At 38.4% G+C, this 18,414-nt stretch overlaps 1 protein-coding gene and 1 long non-coding RNA gene across 5 annotated transcripts in view; one reads left to right on the forward strand and one right to left on the reverse strand.

Moving 5' to 3' along the window:
• The window catches only part of LOC145450497 (1-phosphatidylinositol 4,5-bisphosphate phosphodiesterase beta-1-like), a 42,407-nt gene that overhangs the window by 16,186 nt on the left and 7,807 nt on the right, over window positions 1–18,414 (reverse strand). For 2 of the 4 annotated variants that reach the window (XM_080329015.1, XM_080329014.1), the window contains 17 exons: window positions 16,537–16,616; window positions 15,986–16,039; window positions 13,124–13,202; window positions 12,906–13,009; window positions 12,333–12,493; window positions 9,851–9,997; window positions 9,672–9,795; window positions 8,317–8,430; window positions 7,947–8,031; window positions 7,795–7,873; window positions 7,114–7,143; window positions 6,534–6,821; window positions 5,694–5,840; window positions 3,168–3,363; window positions 2,147–2,382; window positions 1,274–1,428; window positions 549–713 (listed from right to left, as the gene is read on the reverse strand). In XM_080329015.1, coding sequence (XP_080185141.1) covers window positions 549–713; window positions 1,274–1,428; window positions 2,147–2,382; window positions 3,168–3,363; window positions 5,694–5,840; window positions 6,534–6,821; window positions 7,114–7,143; window positions 7,795–7,873; window positions 7,947–8,031; window positions 8,317–8,430; window positions 9,672–9,795; window positions 9,851–9,997; window positions 12,333–12,493; window positions 12,906–13,009; window positions 13,124–13,202; window positions 15,986–16,039; window positions 16,537–16,616 — 2,244 coding nt within the window. Of the gene's footprint in view, window positions 1–548; window positions 714–1,273; window positions 1,429–2,146; window positions 2,383–3,167; window positions 3,364–5,693; window positions 5,841–6,533; window positions 6,822–6,964; window positions 7,016–7,113; window positions 7,144–7,794; window positions 7,874–7,946; window positions 8,032–8,316; window positions 8,431–9,671; window positions 9,796–9,850; window positions 9,998–12,332; window positions 12,494–12,905; window positions 13,010–13,123; window positions 13,203–15,985; window positions 16,040–16,536; window positions 16,617–18,414 lie in introns of all 4 variants that reach the window. The other 2 variants (XM_080329016.1, XM_080329017.1) reach the window with 2 other exon arrangements.
• Window positions 2,380–3,355, forward strand: LOC145450503 (uncharacterized). Its single transcript, XR_013918502.1, has 2 exons — window positions 2,380–2,807; window positions 3,023–3,355. It is a non-coding gene; the product is annotated as an uncharacterized LOC145450503 (long non-coding RNA).

Genomic DNA, 18,414 nt, shown 5'->3' on the forward strand with positions numbered 1-18,414 from the left:
GACTTATCATAATGTCAAACTACAACTAGAAATAGAACTAGAATACTCGCCACCAGAACTAGAACGACCCACTATTCAAAGCCCTCAACCGGAACTAGAACTACTCACTTTTCAGACTTTGAAAAGTCTGTAGTTCTAGTTCTAGTCAAACCTGTAAAGATGTCACTTTTTAAATCCAACCCGATTCCAATAAAATAAAAATGAACGATTTGCTTCGTGTCTGAATCTAGATAGTTGTGTGTTAGTTAGTTAGATGCGGAATTTTAAAGGTCGTTAGTTCTGGTTCCAGTTCTAGCGACGAGTCTTGAAAAGTGAGTAGTTCTAGTTCCAGTTGCTAGTTTTGAAAAGTGAGTAGTTCTGGTTTTAATTGCTAGTTTTGAAAAGTTAATAGTTGTAGCTTTAGTTTTAGTCACGACTCACGAGTTCTCAAGTAGCTTTTTCCAGCTGCGGATTTTGAAAATCCAATCTGGTTGCTAGTTTTGAATTGTGGGTGGATCTATTTTTTTTTTTAATTCAGTAATTTTTACAAAAGTCTTCCCGCGACTCACTTTAGGAAATAGAAACGCGTCCGAGTTGTAGTACGGGTTGGTGCCGTTGTTCTGCACCGTGTTGGTTTTAAATCTCCGCCTCACCGTGTCTGCAACCAGACCTGTCATGTCCACCTCCACGCATGTGCTCACTCGGGACGTCGACAGGAATTGACCGGATATCACCTGAAAGCAGGAAAAATGTGGGAAATCACTTCAATTTTCTTTATTTTCAATTTTTATTACCGCTATCATGTTTTTAAATGCGGCAATTTTTTGCCAATACTCAATGATTTTAGTATTAGACTTCGAGTCGAGTCAACTATTGGAGTATCACTCATTTTGACATTATAACAGTATGAACAATGTAAAAAGCTCAAATTTTCCACCACATAGAATACATCTACATCATATTATTTGATGTTTTTCGCCGATACCAATTTCGAGGCACTTTGTGGCAATGCAGCGAGTTGATCACAAATTTACAGGCATTTCATTTCCACGAACATGCTTTGTACTACTGATTTGTATGCCACGATACGACCGATCATGGTTTCAAGGTTTCCAGAGTGGAAAACAGTATCAAACATATCATTTCCATAGGCAAATTGAGTCTTAGTGGCAAGGAGTCAATCAATTCATTGCTCTGGAAAATCATTAGAATGAATACCAGCCTTAGTCACAAGAGTATTCATTGCTAAACCACAAACCAGAAAAGGTTGGACACCCCTGTTTTAAATGCTTACTTTGATGGAGAGGGCGGCGGCCACCACGCCGTCTATGGTGTTGTGAGCGAAAGGGTCAAACTGACGGTCCTTCCTCCTCATGTGTTGGGGCTTGAGCAAGTAGCCGCAGTTGTTGTTGAACTCAAACAGACTCAGATTGAGCTGCATGCTCGAGCCTGCAACCGAGAGATGGAAAGAATGAAATTTGGGCAAAATAAAACTTTTCGATATCATCAAAAGTCACAATTACATATCATCATGATACGGTAGTTGTTTATTGCTTTCGGTATCATTTATTGTTGAAGTATAATTTATGATCACAAAGACTATTCTGTGACATGACTAACGGATCAATGACAAGGATAGATAAATCGGTTTGACAAAGCATGACATAGCAATGCAATATCAAAAATCAATCTTCAAATAATTCATTCATATCACCATATGTTTGCACGGTTTTCTGCGTATTGTATGATTTGGATTCTCACACGTTCTATTTGTTATGACTACCACATAGTTACAATACAGCTGTGGTCTTGCGTCATATTTATAATTACAATGCTACGTCGTACTTTGCATTTGAATCTCTTTTTAATGTGCAATTACCTCTCAATATGGGGTACACGGTAAGTTTTAGGGTTTTGTAAACCGATCTGCATTATAATTTTATTATTATTTGATATTATATGAAGAGACTGTTGGAGGATTAAAACTTCAATATGCAATGTAATAGTATCTTCATATTGAAAGAAACCCAAATTATTTTTGGCTGAAACTCGTCAGGGGTAATCGTCAGCAACTCGTATGATTGTATTATTACATTATGTGATTTGCTAAATGTAACAAAATCAATTTTTAATGATGAACACGGGCGAGAATAAAAGTTTGACGTACAATGAGTCTGAAAATTGAGAGCGACCAGTTGGCATCCGGCGTTCCAAAACAACTGCGGATTGTAATTTGACGAGTCGACGCGAGCTCCTTTTGGGTAGATGCGACTTAACTGTCGCTTGTTGTAGTTGACGATCTCGATCGGATAGTAAGTCAGGAGACGCAAGGCACCGTTTTCTGTGAGCGACGAAATTTCAAAACTTCTTTTTCGCTTCTCCGCGTGTTCGAACGATTTGAACCTGAAAGAAAATCCTCGTGCCGTGACTCGAACAGACCAGTGTCGTAATGACTCAATTTGAGTCACTTTGTGTATTGTATTGAATCGACTTGTACTCGAGTCATTCAAGTCGCATGACTATACCCTCGGACGGCTAAGACAGAAATTTCATTGTAGCTGCCAACAATAGTCAAGTTACCACATTATTAGTATTTCGTCTATCAGTTCAGTAACAGACTTGTACAAACTACAAATCTAATTACTGCTTTATTGAGTAGTTCTAGATTCAGTTGGTGGTTTTGAAAAGCGAGTAGTTCCAGTACTAGTTGCTGGTTTTACAAATTGAGTAGTTCTTGTGAGATTTGGAAAGTGAGTAATTCTAGATTTAGTTGGTAGTTTGATAAATGATTAGTTCTAATTCCAGTTGAGAATTTTGCAAAGCGAGTAGTTCTAATTCTAGTTGGTGGTTTTGAAAAGTGAGTAGTTCCAGTTCTAGTTGCTAGTTTTACAAACTGAGTAGTTCTAGTAAGATTTACAAAGTGAGCAGTTCTAGTTCTAGGTGGTAGTTTGATAAATGATTAGTTCTAGTTCCAGTTGAGAGTTTTGAAAAATGAGCGGTTTTGGGAAGTGAGAAGTTCTAGTTGTGAGATTTGCAAATTGAGTATTTCTAGTTCTAGTTGAGAGTCTTGAAGTGAGTAGTTCTATTTGTGGATTTTCAATGGTCTCTAGTCTAGTTCCAGTTGCGCATGTTGAAAATCCAGTGGTTTGTGTAAGTTTGCTGGTAGAATGAAACAGACCCGGACCTACCTGACAGGTTGAATGTAGTTGACGAGAGAGGACATGGCTTCGTAAGCCCTCGATTCTTTGGAAGCGGTTCCGCTGTCTTTCATGTTGCTGTCAAACTCTTCTCTCAGCAACTGTCCTTCATCTTCCTCTTCTTCTTCCTCCTCTTCGTCCTCTTCACCTTTCCTCTCACTCTTCTCCTCGTTCTCAGACACGTCAACTGCCAAGAAAACGACCGTTTGAGAATTGAGAAAAAGTTTGACTGTAGATCTGGACCTAGTCTGATTTCTTATCCACAACAACAACGACGGTCACGAATACGTTTTCTCCATGGACCAGCGGTTCTCAACCTTTTTGGACATGCGTCCCCCTTGGCGATTGTCAAAAAAATTGCGCCCTCTGACCCCCCTGCACTTATCGTGATGTCAAAAAGCGCACATCGTCTAATACAGAGGTAGGCAACCTTATCGCTAATCACGGCCGCGTTTCGATGACTTATGTAGCCGCATTCTAGGGCATAGCCGTAATGAACTAACTGGACGCAAAATGCCTATGTTAATCTGTTCATATCCATTGCCGGTGAACTCCGGACTATTCTACTTTTCCACTACGGCCTATTATACGCACCAAAATCGCGAGTGGCAATGTTATGAATAGTTGCTGGAACTGCATATTGTCGCGTAGGGCGCAAAATTTTTTCAGATTCACGAATGAATTCCGTAATTAATAGTAGCAGTATCATATTACTATCATATCACTATCAAATATTTATCCTTTCTCAGCCCATGTGATCAGATTCAGCGGTAGGGTTCATGGAGGGAGTGCTTTCGAAAATGCAGGGAAAGTTATAAATGATACTGCATCTTCGAGTGGGCCAATTGTTATTAGTCACTTTGTTGCATGCTGTTATTTCTTGACCCCCCATAAGGATTGTCGATTGTATCGGTGGTGGAAATATATTGAAATCGCCCAAATCTACCACAAAGAAATTTCTTTCGCCAGGAGCACACGATTCCGCTTCCGTTCAGATTGAGAAGGGTGCTACTAAATTAAAATCGAAAAATGAAGTTACGTTGAATCGCGCAGAGCGCAAAGAAGATTTCAAGATTAATTAAAATCTCTCAAAGATTTGGGAGTGAATTCGTAATTTCCATTTGCATGTCGATGGACGCCAACACATACTAATTGAATAAGGTGCCGACGGCCGCACGGATTCCCTTTTACGGCCGCAGGTTGCCCATCCTATATCTAATAGTAAACATATGGTATGTGGTGCGATAGCGCAATGGTTTAATCCACAGCTGCAACACCAATGGGTTGCGGGTTTGAGTCCGACCAAGGTGGACTTCCGAATTCCTATACCTAAGTGTTGGAGGTCTATCTAGGCTCCTCCTCATCATCTCATCCACGTAAGCCGGTGTCTTACAAAAAGCCTACAATTGGGCCGTGCTATAAGTCGGCAGTTACGAGATAAAAATGAAGAATATCTGCCTGGTGTAAATCACCATAGTAGTCGACAAACACCAAGAATACAACAAAACAAACAAACAAACAATACATATGGGATGTTTATCGCCAAGTTTAAATCCGCATTCCAGTTGTTGAGTCTTTAACATTTCTGACAATTTTCCCCAAACTTGTTTGAAAAGAGCAAAAAAAATTGAACAGGACATCAGTTTATTTCAAGGTAGGTTGCACTGAGACTAATACTAATGCTGGTAGTGACTACAGAGAGCACGGCGTCGTTCTGTACTGCCGTGCTAAATATGATCAGTTTTGGAATTGAATAAATTGTGTTGATTAAGGGTAGCCTGATTGAGGGCGAAACCGGGCATCTAAGTCTGTCTTGAGCAGTGCAATTCGCCAGCTATCAACAACAGCTACCCAGCGCACCGAACTTTAGGCTACTGCCAAAACTATGAAGTATTGAATGACTTACACGTGGGAATTGCTCCAAATTTTCAAACAATATCAAAATTTGCTCAAATGAAGTTGAAATCAGCCTATACGCCGATGAGCGCGACTGCTGGAGTTTGAATTTGGCGAGCTTTCTTGAATACGAAACAAGTTTCATCTTCAACAATCGTCTTCTCAGAATGGTTGTAAAACACATGTTTAGTCAGAATTCATACAGACTTTGTCAATTTCTCGTGCCCCCCCTGAGAGCCTCCCGCGCCCCCTAGGTTGAGAACCACTGCCATGGACGTATCAAAATTTATGGTGCTTTATGTGGTCTTCAACTGTGTCCATAAAACTCGACATATCCATGGTGCTGTATGCATCGTTTCAAATTCAGCGTACTGTACAGTTCTTCAGTAGCCTTTTCAGGAACACCAGAAATTAGCTTTGAATTAAAATGAGAGCTTAGAAACATATCACAAACTAGATTACAATTGGATTACCGGCATTTCGCTCAAATTAGTCTAATTACATAACTAGGATTATCTAGGTTGGTGATGGTTGAGGATTAGCACTTGCACTAGATTCGAAAACCTCAAAATCTAATTTAATTGGCTTCAGACTCCAGAAAAACGATTGTCAATATCTCACCACTGGTTTGCTCCGAGAGAGACTCCTTTATGACGTCGTCGCATTCCTCCTTTATCGTGAACTGCGTCAGGTCTGTCGAGGGGGGCGCGGACCCTTTCCGTTTTTGAGGCGTCGGCCCGTTTTTAGGGAGGGTTCCGGGAGCCATTTCTGCGCAAAACCAATATTTTTCAACACGAAGGAGAGAGGCGGTCAAGTGTAAGTAATGCTGTAATTTCTAAGTAATTACAAGCAGAACTAGTAATTCAAAAGTAAGTGTCACAATTACTTCAAGTGTGAAAAGGTGTAATTTCAAAAAGTAGATTCAGTCGAGGGGTCGCCAACTTTAAGCAGTATATTATAGTTTCAAAATTACAATATCTTCCTAACCAATGAAACTGCAGATAGAGTTGACATCCTTGAAAAAAGCGGTTTTGCCTAAAAACTGTTCCGAGTAAATGTGGAAATAGTGTAAAAAACATAACCACGCAAATACACAGCGAAAAAGTACGCAAATTCTACTTGAGTACTCTATATAACTAGAAGTACTACGTAGCTGACCGCCTCTGTTGCGCGGCAAAAAGCGCAGTAAATATCAAGCAAACAAAAATGAAAAATGAAGAAAATATTGATAAGATGGAAAAAATGAAATGTAAAGAAAAATCTGGAAGATGAAAAAAATATGAAATATAAAGAAAACATTGAAAATGAAAAAATTTAAACATGAAAAAGATTGATGTATGAAAAAAATAATTGCAAAACGAAGAAAAAATGAAAAATGAGGAAAGAAATGAAAGATGAAAAGACTGAAATGAAATGAGAAGCAAAAAATGAAGAATTGCAAAATCAAAAAGCGCCGAAAACCTGGTATCGTATCTTCCTCTACACTTTGCACGGAGCGAAGTTTCCCCCGATTTTTTTTCGACTTTGAGTCTGACAGACTGCTCTCCGACAAATTAGACTTCAGCCCTGGACCGGGGGACACTGTGGTAGGGGCAGATGGCTTTCGTCCACCCGACTTGGCGCTGGACGGCCCGCGGGACCCCGTCTTGCCGTACTGAAAATGGGGCGAGTTTTGGGGAGAGGGGTTCGCCCCGCTAGTGGGCGATATTGATGCCGTTTCGGACTGTATAGAGGCGCGCTTGTGACGACCTGCCAAACACAAATGCGCATGCAAACAAAAATAATATTAATAGTAAAATAATAAAAAATAAAATAATGCAGGCTGATGAAAAATCCATGCGAAAATAATCAATGTTCCCCGTGAACGTAACATAATGGGGAGCACGACTCACTCTCAAACTCAGCTGCGGAGGAATCAAAGCTTTTGGCCTGATGCGGCAGCTCTGCGATTGCATCAAAATAATTAGGGAGAGCTTGAACTTCAATTCCGAGTGTTATTGAATGCGTTCATTATAAATATTGAAAAAATATTGTGTTTTACCTTTTTCTTCGCCTTGCGATTTCTTGTCTCCTGAAAAAAAAAATGATGAGATGACAAATCTTGAAGATATCAGACAAAGAAAGAAATTGTCTTAATAACAATGTGGAAAACCTCTATCTCGGCACATGATTTTATTTTCAAGTCCTAGCAGACTCGGTCAACTACACAATTTCAGTTGTGTAATTACATTAATTAGAACAAAATTTCGGTAGTTTAGTTCTAATCTACTTTATCAAATATTTCTATGCTCTAATTTTAATTCCAGTCGAATTTCTGGTTCTCCTGAAAATGCTACAGCAGAACTGTATCGTGCGAAACGATCCAGGCTTGCTGTTCAGAAATTTGCCATTCTCGTGTTACTGATTTGATAGGAACTGAATTCGATTATTGTTATGTTTCTTGCTTATTCGTAATTCCATTTAATTCACAAGATTTCAATAATTTCGTCATTCTAATTCTAATCTTGAAATTTGTCATTTGTCAAATTTTGATTTTTAGCGCTATTAGTTAATTTGCGATAACTCATCTTGTAATTTAATTAATAGCTGAAGCATGTGATCCTTCCACCAAATTTACTTTTTGAAACTGCTTGCGTATTTATCAAACCTTACAATTTCTACTTTCGCTTAAATGTCTTGGATATCACTACTTATGATCCGTATATATATACGATAAACTTACCTGGCTTCTGTTTTTTATTCTTGACGATAATTTTTCCCATCAAATCCTTAGGCGAGGGCAGCGGGACTTCCGGTTCGAGCTGGAAAGTTGCCAATCACGTTTTTTGAACAAAAACACGCAAAACCAGAGGTCAAACAATTCCGATTACTCACCGGGTACTGGGGTATCGGGTCAATGAGAAGTTTGTCCCCGAAAATATCGCGACAATATTGAGCCATCTTGGCTTGGTTCTGAGGGCTGAAAAGCAAAACGCGGTTTATAGGAGTTGGCATTGGAATATAATTTAGGTATACTCTCAATTCCAATAAAGAATAAAGGCTTGTTCCTTTATGACCGAAACAAAAGTCTCAATTTTTAATCAAATAATAAATTTAGAACGATTGAATGATATATAGATATCGAAATAAATGCGAATATTTTCGGCTGACACTTGTCGGGGGTAATCGTCAGCAACTAGTAGACGTGAATATACTAATCAACTGTATATCGAACATCCAAGAATGAAAAAAAATAATCTCAAACCTGTCGACGTGATTCTCAAACGACAAAATAACGGGGTAAGGGCTGGTCTTGAACGCTGACTCATCGATCGCTTCAATCACTTCCTTGACCGAAACTTCCGAGCAGAGAGTGAATCTGAAATAGCGAGAAACAATCAGCTTCTATTCATGAGGCAAGACCAAGAAAAACTTGGGTTGTAATGACTCGAGTCACAATTTTTTTGGTGACTCGACTTGACTCGAGTCATTTTTTCAAATGCGTGAAATGACTCGACTCGAGTCCATTTGTGTATTGACTCAACTTGTATTCGAGTCATTGTGCATGACTCCAACCAAGTCATATGACTTGAGACTAGGACGGCCAGGACAGACATTTCATTGTAACTTCAAAGAATAGTAAAATCACCACATGATTGGTATTTCGTCTACCAGTCCTGATATTTGGAAAATCGGGCCAGGAATTGTTAAAACTGAGAAAAATTACTATATTTTGAATGCGAGCCATTCTATATCACTCGTGCAGAGTTCATAAAAGTGGGTTGAACCGGACTGAACTCAAAACTGAACCGTGAACACAATGACTTGGACTCGAGTCACAACACTATGACTTGGACTCAGACTCGACCCTCCACTCACTGACTCGGACCTGACTCGGTGGTGAATTGAAAACGACCCGACTCGGCTCGAGTCAAATCTATAAAAGTGAGATTGAGTTGTGACTCGGAACCTTGTGACTTGTTACAACCCTGCTTCACAGTAACGCGTTCTTGAAATGCAACCAAAAAGTACGCATGCAAATATTAGTGTTTTAGCATGAAAAAATGTTGTAACAGAAGCAGTATGCGAACAATCCTAATTGAGTAAGTCCAGCACCAGTACAGTAACCAGTACATAAACCTAGAGTAACCTAGATAAATCTTGAGTGCCAGTTTAAAGTAGAGGTAGCAACTAGATAACTATAGCTATAATATTAGACTAATTATAGCAAAATGCCAGTAATCTAATTTATGAGATGTTACTTTGCTGTAATTGTAACACTAATCTAATTTGTGAAATGTTTCTACGCTCACATTTTGAAATCTAATTTATGATCTTTCCTGAAAATTCTACAGAGCCGTATCGTGCCAAACGAGACGCTATTTGCCGCTCTTCACTCTTCTGCTTGTGAATGAGCCATGATTTGATATGGAGTCGAACTGATTTTTTTCGTATTTCTTCCTAATTTAGAATTCAATTCAATTTCTAGGTTTTAGCGAATTCGGTGATTCTAATTCTTGCCTAATTTGGAAAAAAAATGTGATGCTGTATTTCTTAATTCTAATCTAATCTGAAAATCAATTTTTTTCCTAGAGCTCTTTCATCCTAGAGCTAACTCACCCGTGAGTAATATTGGGCTCAACTGTGCCTCCAGAATCCCAGCAATCCAGTTCAACGCACCTACAACCGGCCAGCAAGCATTGTCGGTACATTTCTGCAGACGAACGACTGCGGTACTGATTTCCTGAAAACAAAAGTTTTCGTCACAAAGAATTCGCTAACAAGTTTCTTGACCCTACCTGTGAGGTAAGTGTTATGAGAGGAGTTGATGAAATAATGTGACAAAGGCTGGTTCATGTCCTGGCAGAGATCGTATTTGGTTGACGACACCGGCATATTCTCGTCTGATTGTAAGTACGCGTCCAGGCCTTCCAGTGAGAGTTGGGCTGGAAATTGTACAACGTAAGTAACAATGCTGAATATCAACAAACCTGAAAACTAGGGTTGTTCAAAGTTTTTTTTTTCAAATTTCACCGGCTAGTTGATGAAGTTGTTAGGTTGCATCAAAATTATGCTGCTCGTCAAATTGGGCTTACTGCGCATCCTTAAGAGTAAATAATTTGACATTTATTATCAACAAAAATTCAAATTTTGCTGGCTACCCCATAAGATTGTTACATTGTGTAAATAACCGATGCAGCGGCGTAGCCAGGGGGGTGTTTCGGGTGTCCAAATATCCCCCCTTTTATAATCTCAAATCTGGAGGTAATATTTCATGACATAATCACACATTCGTAATTGATGCACGTCCAGTGTTTTCACTGAACGATCACTGCCAATGTGCCCTTCTTTCCGATTCTTCTCTAGTCTGTGATAACGAGAGTACTTCAGGTGTCATGTTACAACACAGCTGGAGATCTCGCTATTTCGCTTTACAAATAAATTGGCGACGCGGCTTGATATCTTGCCGTGTTTTAATCAAATGTCCAATGCGGAATCTGTTTGATTCCTGAATGCATTTGATGCAACCCGGTTGTGTGAGTAACGACTGCCCGGTGCCCGCCTTTCATGGTTATGGTATCTCTTGTCCTGCTTTCACACATTCAGCCAAAAATAGAAACAATCAAAGACGCATCGGAGGCGCGAAAAATTAGGTATTTCAGCGATTACAGTTCTGTAAATGTTCGATGTAAAGTGATAATAACGAGACGATTTAGTCCTGCATAATTCACATTTTTCTCTTGCATCGTAATCCAATTAAGGAATGCTTTTTCTATTATGAGCCTGAGCCTAAGCCTGGGCCTGAGACGGGCTACTTCCATTAACGATTGCATCGCACTTTCGTACACATATGGTCTTTACTCTTTATCATCCCAACATAGAAAAAACACTGCATCAATTTAGCGAACGATATTATGTTGAATCATGGTGCATAATTTGAATTAATCCAGATCCGCAGAAACGATAGCAAAGGCAAAGGTGTATTTGCGCGAATATTAAACCATGACAATCAGGAGATGTGGAGAGGCCGAGTAACGATTAGGAAGACGGGCAGTCGTTACTCCAACAACCGAGCTAATTCATCGCCAATTTCATCAATAAATAAAAGATTCCGCATTAAACATTATCATTTGTGATACCCGACCCGAGTTCACGTTCTTATGTGAGCGCGATACGGGCTACGGCAATATCTCTGGCTGTATTGTAAGTTGTAACTTGATCACACTGCTCACTTTTGGTAATTAAGGGCAAGTTATGTCTGTTTCTGCTGTTATATCAGCTTACCAGTTGTGGTATATTGTAATAATACAACAGGGTTATGTGGATGAGTTACGGGCCGAAATAAAAAAGATCGGAACGTCGTCGGGAGGGCGTTACATTGAGCTGAAGTTATCACCATACATATATTAACATTCGTGAATCTGGTTATGGTACCATATCAGGTCGAGGCCGCTACTTATCTGAATGTGAAATTATAAGATCTCCTGCTGCTGCGTTGACTGAAATATGATATGCGCGCGCGTGTTGTTGATGTCGGAACTTGCTCTAGTAATTGAATGCGCGCCTACGAAGAGACGTACCCGGGCTGCTATCGGTCGCAGCGTACGACATTGGCGTTATACTTTAATATAACAGGGCTATGTATATGCGTATAGAGTTGTTAACACGAGCGAGATTATCTGATTCTTGTAGTAGAAGCATTTGTGAATACAATTAGGCCGATAAATCGGGTATAATTCAGAACATCCTTTGTTGACGTAACACCCCACTCAAATTTAGAATACCCCCCTTTATTCTCGGCTGGCTACACCCCTGAACCGATGCATAGCAAATTTGGCTCACTTTCAACAAGCATACACCGACGCAGAGCCAATTGATATTTTTGAATTTAATATCAAAAATAAAAAATAAAATGAAATTTCACTGTCAACCTCATGGAATTGTTCAGCTTTATACAAAAACGATACAAACAAATTTGACGGAGTTCCAACCCGTTGAAGCGAAGTTATTGCAGTTGAAAGTTTTGGATTTGCGAAAATAGCATTAACAGTGGAAAACCCCTGAATTATGAATGAAAAGCTCAAACAACTTCTACGAGTTGGAATCAAATTTAGTATCCATCAATTTTTTAGACAATGTAACAAAAAGCTTCGCTTCTACAGATTGCAATTGAACCAAATTGGATGTTCAACGTTTTTTTTAGCGAACCTAATCATTTCATCCAGAAACCAGTGAAATTAGAAAACAACGTATTTTTGAACATCTCTAATTAAAACTTACATCTCTTAGCCAGCATCACGTTAGGCTCGTACTTTTCGATGAGCGTTCGGACCTGTTCGTCCGTCAGAAAAGGGTGCAGTATTTCGTTTAGTCTCGAGTCGCGTTGCGTCGTGTTTATGAAACGTTTCGTCTGTTCCAGAGAAAGACACATCTTCCCGCCTCTGTAAATTCAAAGAAAATATTAATTTAGGTATTGTAAAATCTGACACAGCTTAACTCCATTGCATTATTCAATATAAGGAGTAGTGCCTGACGGATTACTATAAATTCTCAAATAATATTGAGACGGTATCGCACTCTGAAAGACATACCGGTACGAACAATTTGAGGTAAAAATAACGGCAATTTTCGTGATGGCACAACATTAGTGAGTCACAGAACTATAGCTACACAGTATTATTTCAAATTAGATTAGCATTTGTATTATAGCTAGAATTATTCCTTCAGTATTTTTCGTTTCGAACTATACAGGTCTCCCGTAACTTTTTCAGAAAAACCAGAAATTAGATGCTTTATAAGCATCGGCTAAAAAATCCGATATCAATCCGGCTCTAGTCAAGAGCATTCACTCACAAATGTGAAAAAACTTTGTCTAGTTCCGGCCTTTGACAAATCAATTGAAGAACTTTCTTGAAGGCAATCAGAGGAAACTCGCTCGGCTCGATCGTCTCGTCTTTCTGAAAATTCAATTTTTGTTTTGATTCGAGAACTGTGAGAAATTCCAAATGCAGACAATGGCTTTATATATGCGCGAAGGTTTTATTTCACCAAAAATAAGCAAGGAGTCTCACTTTTCCTTTTGACGCCAGACCGACACTGTGGAATGCGTTGGCCGCTCTGCCGTGGTTGCCTCCCAACATTTTGATGCATCTGGAAAATATTCACTTGAATAGTATATTGATATTGAAATGAACCCCAACATTTTCGGCTGACACTCGTCAGGGGTAATTGTCAGCAACTAGTCGAGAATTGGACAGGATATTGTATATCAACAATCGCATCACAATATATGACATTCATGTGCATGAAAATTTGAATAATCGAAGCAAGCAGGTAGCTTAAGCTCGATGTACTAATTTTAGATAACAAACTCCTGATGACACAAACTATTACCCCTGACTAGACCAGAATTTTCAGCCATTCTAAATTAGATTAGAATTAGAATTACTGCTATACAGTTTTTTCTTCAATAGAATTACAGCAACGGTTTTTCCAAAAAAGATTAGAATTAAAATTACGGAATTCATTAAAACCAGGAAATTGAATGAGGTATTTGATATCAAGCCAGAGTTGATTCTTGTGAGCACAAGAATGGAAAATGTCTGTGCAGTACAGTAAGCTTGGCCCGTTTCGAACGCTACAGTTCTCCTGTAGCATTACTATAAAAACCAGAACTTAGATTCCAATTAAAATTAGAGTAAAGAAACATTTCACAAATTAGATTGGAATTAGATTACCGACATATCGCTCCAATTAGCATGATTATAAAACTAGAATTATCTAGTATTAAGTCTGCCCCTGGCGAGAGCCACCCGAAAATATTCGGGTTTATTTCAATACGAAAATTATTAAATTTTATATTGAAATTATGTAATCTAAGAGTCTCTTATCATAAGCACTGTTCAACATAATTTTTGCGCCAGGCTGCGTTTGGGTCAATTTCACCAAATTCGGCGGAACCGAATCTGAATCTTGTGTGATTTCTTCCTATCACATTACTGTTTTGAAAAATATAAATGTTTACAACTTGTACTGTTTCGGCTTACTTAATTATATTTCTCCTGCTTGTGCTACTTACTCAAGTTATGTTTTACAAACTACTTCCACAGTCGGGTTGTAAAAAATTTATTTTTTCCAGATTCCGAGGATTTACTGATTAAATTGTGAGGTTGCATGAAAAAAGCGTTGCGCACCAAATTTGGCTCGATTCCAACTGGTAGACGTGATCGCACAGCTGTGTTTTCTCATTTCAAATTTATTAGGAAAAAAAATTCAAATTTTACTCGTCAGCCCCATCAAATTGTTAAGTTGTCTAAAAAACAGTTTTTGCTCACTTCGAACCGGTATCAGCAAAATTATTGCCGTTTGAAATTACGGATCCGCAAGTATGGCTGTCGGTAATCCCAGAATTATTTATGAAAAACTACAATAACTTCACTTTCACGGGCTGGAATTGCATCAAATTTGTTTTACGTCGTTTTTGTAGACAACTCAACAATTTTGTGGGGTTGACAGTAAAATTTTAAACTCTTTTTTCAACTTTTTTATAGCCTAATAAATTCAAGATTTTGAAACTCCTACACATCTACCAGTCGGAATCGAGCTAAATTTGGTGTGCAGCGATTTTTGCATGCAACCTAACAATCACGGTAACTAAATATTTTTCAACAAATTCGATCTTGACGCGTCTGAATATACCACCAGAGTGCATGCCAAAGGCGCACGCAAATTGGTGTACTATATCGCATTCATTATTCAAGGCAAGGTTACTAATGTGTGAAGAGATCCCGTCCAGAGAGATACAAACTCAGCCAAAAGCACTTTGCAGGGCGTAGGAACTCATTATTATGGCTGGGCACAATGATTTGAGAACTCAAATGTGAATTGAATATACATTCTAATGATTCAAGTATAGTAGTGGGATATGAGTATTTTGGGGTACAGAAACTATAATCTTCTTATCACCAAGAGCTAATTTATAAACGAGAATCATAGTTTAACTACTATTCTCCACTGCGGAACTCCTTGTCCACGTTATGGGGGCCTAGATTGCTCATATTGTCCGGTCCAAATTAATCACAGCTTTCACTGATGAGAAAAATACAGCTCTTAAACTAAGCATCAGTTTCGCAACAAAGATATCTTCACTTATTTGTGATAAAATTTGGCATATCGCAGAGAAATAGGAATGATTTAAGCGTCTTGGTCAGACTAATTAGAGGAAAATGCCAATAATCCAATTTGTGAAATGTTTCTTTGCTCTAATTGTAATTCTTATCTAATTCGTGAAATGTTACTACGCTCCAATTTTAATTATAATAAAATTTCTAATTTCCCTGAAAAGAGCCAAGTTTGTTGTACAGGCTTTTGGTATTGTCGTGCTGATGAGACTGTACAGTGATTCGACATGAATTGAACAAGTTTTTGCCGACTCAGTAATTATAATTTTAATCCAATTTGGAAAAAGCTGTGTACCGGTATTTATAATTCTAATTCTAATCTGATTTGGAAAAAAAACGTGCAGCCATAATTCTAGTTCCAGTCTAATTTGGAAAAATTGTTTAGTTATGATTCCAATTTTAGTCTAATTTAGAAAATCTGAACATTTTCTAGTTGTGAAGGTGATGGTTAGATTTTCTGAGATAAAATTGTAAAATCTGCCATGTTTTGACAATCTTGGTTGCCCACATTTTGAAACAGATCTTAGGCCTACATCCGGACCCACCAAATCAAAATTCAGCTCTCACGCGAGCGCCGATTCATTCATAATTCACACGTTTTAACAACCTTATTGTGGAAAATAAAACATCCCGAGGCGGATACAACATGAAATATACATTGCGATAAATATTCATGACAGAGAGTGATGTAAGAGGCTCGGCGCACTTGTTACTCAACAGCTCGATTCTGGCACTGAACCGAAAAGCACTCACTTTTTCACAGGAATCTTCCCGAATTGATTGGTCTCGTAGATCATTTTCGCATGCCTGACAAAATAAATGGGCTGTCAGACTGTGAGCAGACGTGTACCAACTACTGGATTCTCAAAATTCGCAACTAGAACTGGAACTACTCACTTTTCAAAGTCTAGAACTAGAACTACTCACTCTTCAACATTTTCAGCTAGAACTACCCACTTTTTAAAATCTAGAACTAGAACCACTCAATTTTTAAAATACGCGACTAGAACTACTTGATTTTCAAAATTCTCAACTAGAACTAGAACTACTCACTTTTCAAAACTCACAAATATAACTGTAACTATTTACTTTTCATGAGTCACAACTAGAACCAGAACTACACAATTTTCAAGAACTAGAACTACAACCACCAGCTTTTCAAAATTCGCAACTAGAATCACAACTAGTACCGCAACTACTCCAAAATACTAGTCAGTTCACGGTCAACCAATGGGATTGCTGGTTTGTGTAAGTCTGACTATGTCAGTGTGAGATGCAAAAAGCGCAAGTAAAAAATCCCTCACATTTTTTCGATGGACCTTTCCACGGAAATGTGCCAGGTCAAAGGGTGGGATGCCAGTTGCAGCAGAAAATCTGCCCAGAGCTAAAAACAAACGTTGCGTTGAATTAGCTTTGACGAGCCGGATCTGGGGCTAATGAAGGCGGAAGGTGGCACAGGATATGATCAGTCGTTAAGCGTAGACATTATATCGATAGGAACCAAAGATTATAGATACAGCAACATCTGGTGGAGGTGTGATGATCGGAAGTTGGTAAACTAATCTGCGTCAAAAATCTAGATTAGAGATTCCTGGGCGGGGCTCAATGATTAGAGATTTGGAGTACTCAAATCTGAATTGAGTATTAATTCTAATCATTAGAGAGATGATTTTTTCGAGTACTGAAACAATACCCTCCTTGCCACTATGCATTCATTTATCAACAAAAATTATACTTTTGATACTATGTTATACTGGGAAAGAACATAAACCTGGTTAGCCGCATCACAACATTCAAAACGTGTAGTTATAAGCTACGCACTAGGGTTGTTCAAAAATAACCTTTATTTCAGGATTCAAGGGATTCAGTGAATAAAGTGTTAGGTTGCCTTAAAAATGCTGCACACAAATATTAACTCAAAACGAAGGCAGATTGAAAATTTTGAATTCATGACAAAAATATTTTAAAATGTTTTGCAAATTCGACTGTCAACCCCAAGAAATTGTTGAGTTGCTAAAAAACGATGCTGACCAATTTTTGCTCACTTCCAACCAGCAGAAGTGAAGTTAAAACATTGGAAAATTTTTGATTTGCAAAAATATCCCGGACAGTGGATAATCCCAGAATTATGAATGATAAACTCAAATAACTTCGCTTCTACAGGTTGGAATGGCGTCAAATTTGTTTTGCATCGTTTTTGTAGACAACTCAACAATTTCACAAGGTTTACAGTAAAATTTGAAAAATTTGTTTCATAACATCTACCAGTTGGAATCGAGCCGAATTTTCAGGAAACCCAACAATTTAATTAGCGAATTCCTGAAATCCGGGAAAAAGTGATTATTGAACAACAGTGGAAATGACATTCTGTGGCGTCTTGATCAACCCACAGCATTGTCACGAAGTGCAATGAAATAGGTAAGATTGAAAAATACCAAATAATCATTAATGTGATGCGGAACTGGCATTATATTCTTTGTGGTCGTATAAAAGGTACCTATTTGAACTCTTCACACTGTTGTGAAGACATACTAATACTCTATTCATAAACAAATTACTCGAACGCTCAATTTTGCCTAGCACTATTCCGGGGTTCACGGCCCGGCAGGATGTCATGAGCCCTTTTCCGGAGAATTCGACTACTCCACTATAGTGAAAGATATAAATTAAAATTCAACAAAAATACTATTACAGCAATAAGCTACTTCCTGATGTCTAGTTTCCTTTTAGATTTATTGATAATGATGTTTATATAAATGGCTACCCTTGCTGAAACATAGTTTGTGCTAAAACGAATTCCTGCATAATCTGAACATAGTAGAATGAGCTTATGTCATCTGTCGGCCTCGATTATTTGAACTTTTGTGCTGGTGACTTCATATTTTGTGATACGATTGATGACATACAATGTTCTTTCCAATTCTCTACTAGTCGCTGACGAGTGTCAGCCAAAAATATTCGGGTTCATTTCAATAGCAAACTTCATTCAATTGCACACTAACAGGAAGTATGATCAAAGTCAACTCTTAAAGCTTTACATATCTACATGACTCAAGTTACAATGTGTTTTGTGTTCGACAGTTCTGACTCATAGATGAGTCAAGGAAAACCAGGAAGGCCAAAGTAACATCTTCACTCCAAGCGTATTACGCATGAAAGCAAAGACATTACTCTTCATCATG

The sequence above is a fragment of the Botryllus schlosseri genome, chromosome 11, assembly GCF_051294905.1.
Source record: "Botryllus schlosseri isolate E-star chromosome 11, Bs_hap1, whole genome shotgun sequence".
In the NCBI taxonomy this organism is placed as follows: Eukaryota; Metazoa; Chordata; class Ascidiacea; order Stolidobranchia; family Styelidae; genus Botryllus; species Botryllus schlosseri.